The sequence below is a fragment of the Elephantulus edwardii genome, unplaced genomic scaffold, assembly GCF_000299155.1.
Source record: "Elephantulus edwardii isolate Elephantulus edwardi_28Jun2011 unplaced genomic scaffold, EleEdw1.0 scaffold00013, whole genome shotgun sequence".
Classification (NCBI taxonomy): domain Eukaryota; kingdom Metazoa; phylum Chordata; class Mammalia; order Macroscelidea; family Macroscelididae; genus Elephantulus; species Elephantulus edwardii.
Window position 1 is genome coordinate 4,553,626 of NW_006399763.1, and position 9,686 is coordinate 4,563,311.

At 41.3% G+C, this 9,686-nt stretch overlaps 1 protein-coding gene and 1 pseudogene across 1 annotated transcript in view; both read left to right on the forward strand.

The window, feature by feature from the left end:
• PDSS2 (prenyl (decaprenyl) diphosphate synthase, subunit 2) overlaps positions 1-9,415 on the forward strand; it is a 489,995-nt gene extending 480,580 nt beyond the window's left edge. The window contains exon 8 of the mRNA XM_006881173.1: positions 9,257-9,415. Within this exon, the coding sequence (XP_006881235.1) occupies positions 9,257-9,415 (159 nt within the window). The remainder of the gene's footprint in view (positions 1-9,256) is intronic.
• On the forward strand, positions 2,035-2,770 carry LOC102863970 (annotated as a pseudogene).
• Positions 9,416-9,686: the final 271 nt, after the last annotated feature.

Sequence of the window (9,686 nt, forward strand, 5' to 3'; positions counted from 1 at the left end):
TCGGAATACTTGATCGTGCTTATACAAAACCTGTACTTGAACCAAGAAGCAGTCCTCACAACAGAGCAAGGAAAAAGGTTCAAAATCAGGAAAGGAGTGTGTCAGGGATGCATCCTGTCCCCATACCTTCTCAATTTGTATGCAAAATAGATCATTTGGAAAGCAGGGTTTTATGAGGAAGAGTGTGGCATTAAGATTGAAGGAAGACTCATTAACAACCTACGATATGTAGATGATACAACCTTGCTCTCTGAAACTCTGAGGAGGACCTGAAGCACTTGCTGCAAGAGGTCAAGGACTATAATCTTCAATATGGATTGAAGCTCAATATCAAGAAGACAAAGATTCTCTCCACAGAGCCTACGGCAGTACCATGATAGATGGAGAAAAGATTGAGATTGTTAGCAGTTACAGCTTGCTTGGATCCACAATCAACACTCGTAACACCAGCAGTCAGGAAATCAAAAGACGAATTGCATTGGGAAAATCTGCTGTTATGGACCTCTCCAGAGTGCTGAAGAGCAATGATGTCAGTCTAGATCACAAAGATGAGCCTAATCCAAGCCATAGGGAGCTCTGGTGGCCTAGTGGTAAGAAGCTGAGCTGCAATCCCAAAAGCATGTGGTTTGAGGCCACCAGCTGCTCTGCGGGGAAAGGATAGGAAACCTCCTCCCTTGTGATTAACTGCCTCTGAAAACCCGCTGGAGGGTCAGCTATGGGTGGATTCCATCTCAACAGTACACCACCACAACAACAATCCAGGCCAAGGTCTTCTCAGTTACTTGTTATGTTTCAAAGAGCTGAACAATGACAGAAGAATAGATGCCTTCGCATTGTGGTGCTGGAGTCCTGAATATACCATGGACTGCCAAGAATACAAACTGATCTATCATGGAGAGGGTGAAATCAAGTCTCTCCTTGGAGGCTAGGATTTTGAAGTTCCGCCTCACTTACTTTGGGCACATGAGCAAGAGAGTTCGATCCTTGGAGAAGGACATCATGCCCGGAAGTGTGAACAGAAACACAGGAGAGCAAGACCCCGGATGAGATGGATTGATACAGTGACTGGGGCAATGAGGGTTGGTGTGTCAGAATTAGTGAGACTGGCTCAGGACAGGGAAGGATTCAGAGCTGCTATACATAGGGTCACTATACATCGCAAGCGAGTCAATGGCCCAGAACAACAATAGCATGCTATATTGGTTCTTTTTTTATTTAAGCTTCCTGTTTCAAGTCAACAAGACCTCAAGAAGGACCTTTATATTTAAATGTGGTTGTTGTTATTATATTTTGGAGGACCATTCTTCTTAGTGGTATAGCACTCTTCTGTCAATATGCTTTACAGAGGTAACCTGGGATTGCTGTGATGCTGAACCTTGAGTCATTGGGGTGTCAAATGTCATAAAGGTTACCCAAGGTGTGCAGTGTTTAGTGGAGCTCCCAGTTTAAGAGAGATATGGAAGCAGGAGTAGCATCCACTTCCTAAACAACATGCCTCCAGAAGCTCTATGAACTTTTATGAAGTCAAAATCATTGTGAAATGTGGATAGTTATAGAAAGGCTTCAGGCCTTTTGTTCATAGGATCACTATGAGTCATGCACAACACCAAGGCAATCAACAACAATAACAACAACATAATTATTCAAAAATAATGCATATGTATCTAGATATTATATTGTGGTGTTGGCAAAGGATATTAAATATTTAAATAAAGACTATTTCCCATGAACTGCCAAAAGAACGACAAGTTTGTCTAGGACGAAATGCAACCAAGGTACTCCTTAGAGGCAAAGTTGGAGAAACTTCATCTCACATACTTTGGGCATGTTGTCAGGAAGGGCCAGTCCTTGGAAAAAGATAGGATGCTGAGAAAGAGAGAGGGCCATTGGAAAAAAGTAAGATGTCCCACAAGATAAATTGATACATTTTAGCCATAGTTCTCAATCTGAGCAGGCAGTATCTGAATGAGTCTACAAGCCACAAGCCTCTTTAACTGAGGAACTGAGAAGAACTGTTTTAAAGTCCCAAGCGTCATGGAGAGCAACTCGGGTATAAAACTGTCTTCTTTTTCTTTTTTGCCACTCTGGCCTTCAGTAGAAGAAACAACTGCTAGCTGGGAGACAAAACCTACTGTGTACACTGGCCTTGACTGTGACCTGGAGGAAATTCCCTTGGGTCATGATAACCCAAACGGCATAGAATTCAAAATTCGAGCTTGTTATACCAAACACCATGTCTTCAAGAACTCTGCTGCTATCTGCTCACCAAAGCTGATGAGAACAAGCAGTTTATCTCAGAAAGGCTTGGGAAATTAGTCAGTAAATGTCCTGGGTACACTGGTGCTGAAACCTCTTAGAAGTTCCCAGTCCAATGACAAGCTCTTTGCCAAGAAGTCTCCTTGGAGAGTATTAATTAGAGGAGGAACACAGGAAGAAGATTCGAGGGAGTTCCATAATCAAGGAGAAAGTCCAGACAGTTGGACTTTACCCAAGGGGTGATGGTTCCTGTTCTGAGTATTTGACATCGATGTCATGAGCTGGAGACAGCAAGGCAGTTGTGGACACCAGATGAGAGTCAGAAGCCAAAGCTTGGGGCTTTAAGGTGGCTCTTGTAATAGACATTGCTTCCAAGCTCACTGTCATGAATCACTGCATGAACAGAGTGCTGGCCTTTGGAACCAAGTAGCTGCAGGATAACTTCTTCCCTGGGGGTCAGCAGCATGGTGGATGGGGAAGATTACTTGGGATATCAAATGAAGAAATAAACTGAAAGATCACATGTTTCACCATCTGAAATACTCATTACTCAACTGTGATCCTGGGTGCATCAGTTTCAGCATAGACTGTGGAAGAAATAAAAATATACAAGGCCAACAATTACTGACATGTTCAAAGCCCTTACAGTGAGTTCCCATGGACCAGCAGGCATCAGGAGAGGCCTTGCCATGTCCAGCTCATAGAATCTAGTGGCTCAGGCCTTGATACCGATGTCAAATACTCAGAACTGGAACCATCACCCCTTGGGGAAAGTCCAACTGTCTGCTGACCTCATGAGGAAGAAATTATAAATTCTACACCTGAATATTAAAAAAAAAAAAAGGTGGATTGACACAGTGACTGCAACAATGGATTTAAATAATGCAGAGAGGTGACAGTGGTGCAGGGCAGGGCACAGGTCAGATTTGTTGTTCGTAGAGTATGAGTCCTAGTGAACACAACAGTACCTAATAATAATCAATTCTTACTGTTAACCAGAATTTCATTTTCAGAGGTTTCCTTCACTCTTAGACAGTATTTTCACTTATGATCTCCTGGAACCACAGCAATATTTGCATAAAACTATTTTTACAGTGCATCTTCCTAATATGTGGGGGAGGGGGGTGTGTATGCATGCATGTGACAGAGAAAGAGAGAAACTTTGTTTGCAAGTACTTTCTTTTCCCTGATTCTAATACCATGAAGACATTTCTTTCTTTCTTTTTAAGCTTTCTATCACCTTTACATACTATTATGTTGACATAGTTAAGTGAAAAATGCCTCTTCTTCCCCTCTTATACATAAGATTATCAGTGAGACAATCAAGAATTGCCAGAGAGGGAATTTTAATAGATGTTCAAAGGCTGAAGTTTCTTATCATTGCTACCTCTTGCTCTTCTGCCCCCTTTGTGGTCTCCGTTAGGAGAGCAGGGTCTGCTTTACCATCTGGTTAGCAGGTGTGTGATCTCTTCCCTATCAGCATGGCTTCCATTTGTCTCCCTCTCCCCTTTTCCAGATGTTTTCAACCACAGGAGAGGAGAGAAAAAAAAATACAGTTTGTATTTGTAAAGGTGTTTAGAGGAGATTCAGCATCCCTGTACTCTATCTAGGAAGCTCTGATGGCCTAGTGGGCAAGGAGTTGCAGTGCCAGCCCAAAGACAGGTAGTTCAAACCCATCAGTTGCTCTGAGGGAGGAAGATAGGCAGTCTCCTCCTGTGCAGTTTAAAGCCTCTGAAAATCCACTGGAGAGTCATCCATGAGTCATACCCAACTCGACAGCAATGAGTGAGTGAGTGTGTGCTCAGTCTGGTGGGGTGAAAGGACAATTGGGTTTACCTCTACACGTTTTCCAATGCTGAGTAAAGCCCAGACTATTCCACAAACCTGTGTTCACATCACTTGGTAGCACTCATCCTGATTTCCTTTCCTACAGAATGAAGTCAAAAGGTGATGCTTTATCTATGGTTTTTGCTAGACCTTAAAAGTATTTTGCTAATTGGAGAGAAGTGACTGTAGCCTCCTCTTTTCCTAAAACTATTTGGACACTATTCCAGCCTCATCCCATCTCATAGACCCCCTCCTCCCTCATTTCCAAAGATTGACTAGTTCCATACACTTACATTTTAATGTAGTTGTATTACAGTCTGTCTTTAAAGAGCATCCCACCAGGCCAATTGGCAGTATCATGACAGGGGAGAGGCATTTGAGATTAACAGTTTCACCTTGCTTGGATCCACAATGAACATTGTTGGCACTAGCAATCAGGAAACTAAAAGTTGAGATACTTTGGAAAAAATCTACGCTCAGTTACCTCTCCAGAATACAAAAGAGCAATGATGTCAGTGTAGAGACTAAGGTGTTATCCCGACCATGGTCTTCTCAATTGGCTTGCTATGCATCTGAGAGCTGAATAGTGACTAAGGATAACAGATGTACAAAGAAAACTACAGAACATTTCTGCAAGACAAAATAAAAGACCTAAATAATGGGGAAAGGTGCCCTGTTCATGGATAGGAAGATTCAATATTTTGAAAATAACAGTCCTACCAAAAGCAATCTACATATTCAACACAATTCCAATACAGATACAAAATTCATTTTTCAAGATCAAAAGGGAATTTTTCAAATTTATTCAGAGAGGAAAGAGACCCCAAATAAGCAAAGCGCTTTTGAAAAACAAAAATTAAGTGAGAGGCATAACACTCCCCAGCCTCAAAACCTATTACACAGCGGTAATAACCAAAACAGCATGGTACTGGTACAATGACAGGTGCTTGGAACAATGGAAGAGAATTGAGAACCCAGAAATGGACTCTTCTATCTATGGTTAACTAGTATTCGACAAGGAAATAAAACCTATCAAATGGGGAAATGACAGCCTCTTCAACAAATGATTCTAGCAGAACTGGACTGCTACCTGCAGAAAGCTGAAACAGGATTCACATCTCACACCATACACAAAAATCACCTCAAGGTGTATCAGAGACCTGGGAGTAAAGCCCAAAACTATAAAGTTCATAAGAGACAAACTGGGACCAAGCTTAGAAAGCCTAGTCTGTGATAAAAAGAGACTGCCAAATACGGATAGAAATGCACAATCTAAAGAGGATAAAATTGATGAATGGGACCTTCTAAAGATGAAACCCACGTGTGCATCAAAAACTTTTTTCAACAGGGTAAAAAGAAAGCCTACTAACAGAGAACAAGCATTTGGCAATAGCATCCCAGACAAGGTTCTCATACAAAAGTTTTCCGAATACTCCTGGGCCTACAGAATAAAAAGACTGATATCCCAATTACAAAATAGGCAAAGACATGAGAAGAGGGAAATATTTGGACAGCCAACAGACACATGAAGAAATGCTCAAAATCACTGACAATAAGAGAGATAGATGCAAATCAAAACCACAATTAGATACCATCGCATCCCAGAAGCTGTGGCAAAATTTAATAGGGCAGCAAGCAATAAATGTTGGAGAGGTGGGAACTCTCATACACTGTTGGTGGGATTGTAAAATGGTGCAGCCATTCTGGAAGACAGTTTAGTGTTTACTCAAAAAGTTGAACATAGAAGCCCATATGACCCAGCTGTTCTACTACTAGGAATATATATACCCAAGGGAAGTTAGAAGTAAGACACAAACAGAGATTTGTACACCACTGTTCATAGCGGCATTACTCACCATTGCAAGAACATGGAAACAGCCTAAATGTCCAGCCACAACCAAGTGGATTAAGAAATTATGATACACTGCAGTCCCAGAGGTGCATGGTTTGAATCCACCAGATGCTCTGCTGGAGGAGAAGGGGCAATCTCCTCCTGTACCAGTCGATCTGATTTGACGGTACATGGACAAAAATTAATAAAATTTAAAAAAAATTGTGGTACGTTCACATGATGGAGTACTATGCAGCACGCAGGAACAATGATTTTAAAAAATACTACATGCTTGAGAAAGGCTGGAGAGCATTATGCTGAGTGAACTAACATAGTCTCATAAGAACAAATATTGCATAAGACCATTATTATAAAAATAGAAGGATAACTATTAAAATATGTACTTAAGAAGGGTGGAGGGGTGGGAGTAGAAGTGTGAGGACAGGTAGGGGTAAAACCACAGGTTTGCACAGTTTGGTGGGTGGAGTGAGGGGGCAAGGAAAGGGGAAGGTTCTGGGCAAAAAGACGGTAATGATGGGCAAAGTCCAATGGTGATTGATTTTATGAAATATGATGCGTGAGAATGATTGTATAAAACACAGTGAATGAAGAATAGTGTGAAATGCAATGTATCAATGTATACCAAACTTTGTAAGCAAAGCCATTAAAAAAGTGCATGTATGTATATCATATACTTATAGGCCATTTCCTTCTCTGAATGAAATACATCTTCTAATAGGGATTATTTTTTTATACCAAACACAGGAGATTTCTTATGTTGCATCATTTTCAATTCTAAGTTCTTTGCAACTATCATGTTTATCTTTACAATTAAAAAAAAATTTTAAATGTAAAAGAAGTGATGCCTTTGAGTTGAGCAAAGATTATTACATACCATGGAATGCCAAGAGGACAAACAGATCTGTCCTGAAGAGGATGATACCAGGTTACTCCTTTGAAGCAAGGTAGTTTGAAGCTCCATCTCACATACTTTGGGCATGTTGTCAAAAGGGCCAGAGAAAAGGAAGAGATGGATTGACAGTGATTGTAGCAATAGGATCAGATATGTCAGAGATGGTGAAGTTGGTCAGGATAGGGCAAGGTTCAGAGCCTTTGTTCATAGGGTTGTAGCTGAGTCGTAGTCAACTTGATGGTACATAACAACATCAGGCTAAAATGGTCCCCCAAAGCTGGTGTGCAGTGTGGAATTATCTGTTAAGTGCCAAGAGCCATAGAGTATTAATTACCTGGATAGAAAACCTAGCTTCTGATGTCAGCTCTACCACTATTCATTTATGATCTTGATGAATCATTGAACCTCTCTGAATCTCTCTTTTCCAGAAATAACCAAGTTATTTCCTAAATATATTCATGCATTATGAATTATGCAGTAGTTTAAGGTTTTATGAAGTAAATAAATAATTTTAAGACTTAAATACCGCATTATATAATAATGTTATATTCTGTTTATGCATAGGATTCTCTGAGAGCCAGGAAAAATGTGTGCTATCTAGCTCTTAGGGACCCGTCTTCTGAATTGATTGTTAGCTAGAAAATTTGGTAGTCTTATCAAGGTTGAGGTAGGGCAGCAGGAGATGGCATATTACCTCTGGGACTTGGAGGTAATTCCCCTGAATACTTGATGAAAGGAAGAAAAACAAGATTGGAGAAGAGCTAGATTGGAAAAAGATTTCTGTGTCTCACTAAGGAGCTTGGACATTTTTCTTAAGACTATTGAGAGGCAATGTAGGTTTTAAAGCAAGACTGTATTTGCATCTTTTTTTATGAAGATCTCCCAGCAGCATTGTGGATGGTGTTCAAGGGCACAGAGCTATTGGTGGAAAGACTATAAGAAGTGATTGGGTTGCAGTTTCAATCCACCAGATGCTCCGCTGGAGAAGAAGGGGCAATCTCCTCCTGTGCCAGTTGGATCTGACTTGACTGTACAAACACACAAAAAAAGAAGTCATTGTGAAAATTAATCCAGAGAAAAGATAGCATGAACTAAAGTAAATGAGAGTAGAAGATAAAACTCATTAGAAGGGTCAGTAATGAGTCAACAACAGTGAGGGGTTGGTTTGTTCTGGTTTTGGTTTTTGGTTGGGTTGGGGTTTTTTTAACAATGAGTTTTTGATAAAGGAAATAGAACGGCTAGAATTTAGTGACTGTTTAAATCAAGACGATTTAGAACTCCACCATTTCAGTGGCTTAAAACAACAGCAATTTCTTTCTTGTCCACATTTTGTGTTATTGCAGGTCAGAGAGGCATTCATCATACTCCATAGCCATTCAAGAAGCCAAGCTGAGGGAAAAACTTCTCCAGCAGTCTGGTTGACATGCCAGGGAGCAAGCTTAGAGGGTCTCAGATTGGCAGTAAAATGCTGCAGCCCAGAAGTGGCATGTGTGGTTCCCAACTCGTGAACAAGAACGTATCAGACAGCACACCACCAAACCCCACGGGGTGGGAAAGTTCAGATGCGAGCGGGCAGGCAACACTTGCCCTGCCGTGATCCCTGACCAGAAGTGAGATCAAGGACTCCCAGGTTTTCCTTATGGATGAGGCGTCACTAAGAAATTGTTGTTATTGTTGTGCACCATCAAGTCAGAATCAACTCAAAGCTGACCCTCCAGTGGGATTTCAGAGGCAGTAAATCACACTGGGAGAGATCGGGGTGAGGGAAAGCAGATAACTTTCCAACTCAAAAATATATCCCTTTCATGGATCTTCCTCCATCGAATATGAGCAGAATTCTGTTTGTTGGTGAGACTCTTAATCTTTGTTTTAGTTCATTCTTCTTGCCAAACTCTTTCCATTTTTAAAATGCAGCTTTCGGATCCAATATATGTGTCTTTCTTAAATTTTCTTACAGACTATTGTGTCAGCATATAGTGGATTTTGCAGGAGGTTGGTTTGGGGGTTTGTTTTGTTTTTTAGTGACTACTTGGGATGTTAGTGAAGCCTTCCACGCATAAAATTTCAGTCTGCTGAATTCAAAATGCCATAGATGCAGATGCCCTCCGCCTTGATCACAGCCATCCCCCAGTGTGGCACATTTCAAGATATCAAGAGGTGGCAGTGGGAGGAGGTGTAATTAGACTGATTGGGGCCTATTGTGCTGCTGTGGCGTGCAGACATCCAGCAGCCTTAGGGAATGCTGGGGCCTCGAGAGCTTTTGGAGATGATGTCCTCTTTACCTCAGAAATAACACTGGGGAAGCCATGAATCGATACAGTTTCCTTCCTCCTTTGTTTTCCCCACATCCCCTCCCCTCCCCAGTTTAATTGTGGTGCTTACTGCATACCTTAAAAACTGACTTTTATTCTGCATTTGTTTCTTAACAGTTGCGAGCAACAATCAAAGCTGGCAAAGGTGTGACTTCAGCTATTGACCTGTGTCGTTACCATGGAAACAAAGCACTGGAGGCCCTGGAGAGCTTTCCTCCCTCGGAGGCCAGATCTGCTTTAGAAAACATTGTGTTTGCCGTGACCAGATTTTCGTGACACCAAATTAAAAAGACCCTATTGTTCAGTTGCTGGGAAAAACTAGGGACTGAAGATGATCAGGAGAGCTTTGGTGATGAAATACCTAAATGTTTTAATGATTTGAACAGTTTATTCTCCACCACCCACCCCCCTTCCTAAATGAATGCTGCCTTCTTTTGGGAACTGCTACAAACAAAATTAGAAGAAAAAAGGTCAAGCTGCTTTCAGTTGTCACGCCAGAAGCACACTTGAGGCTGCGGTAGCAGAAATAATTAATGAGATTTGCTCC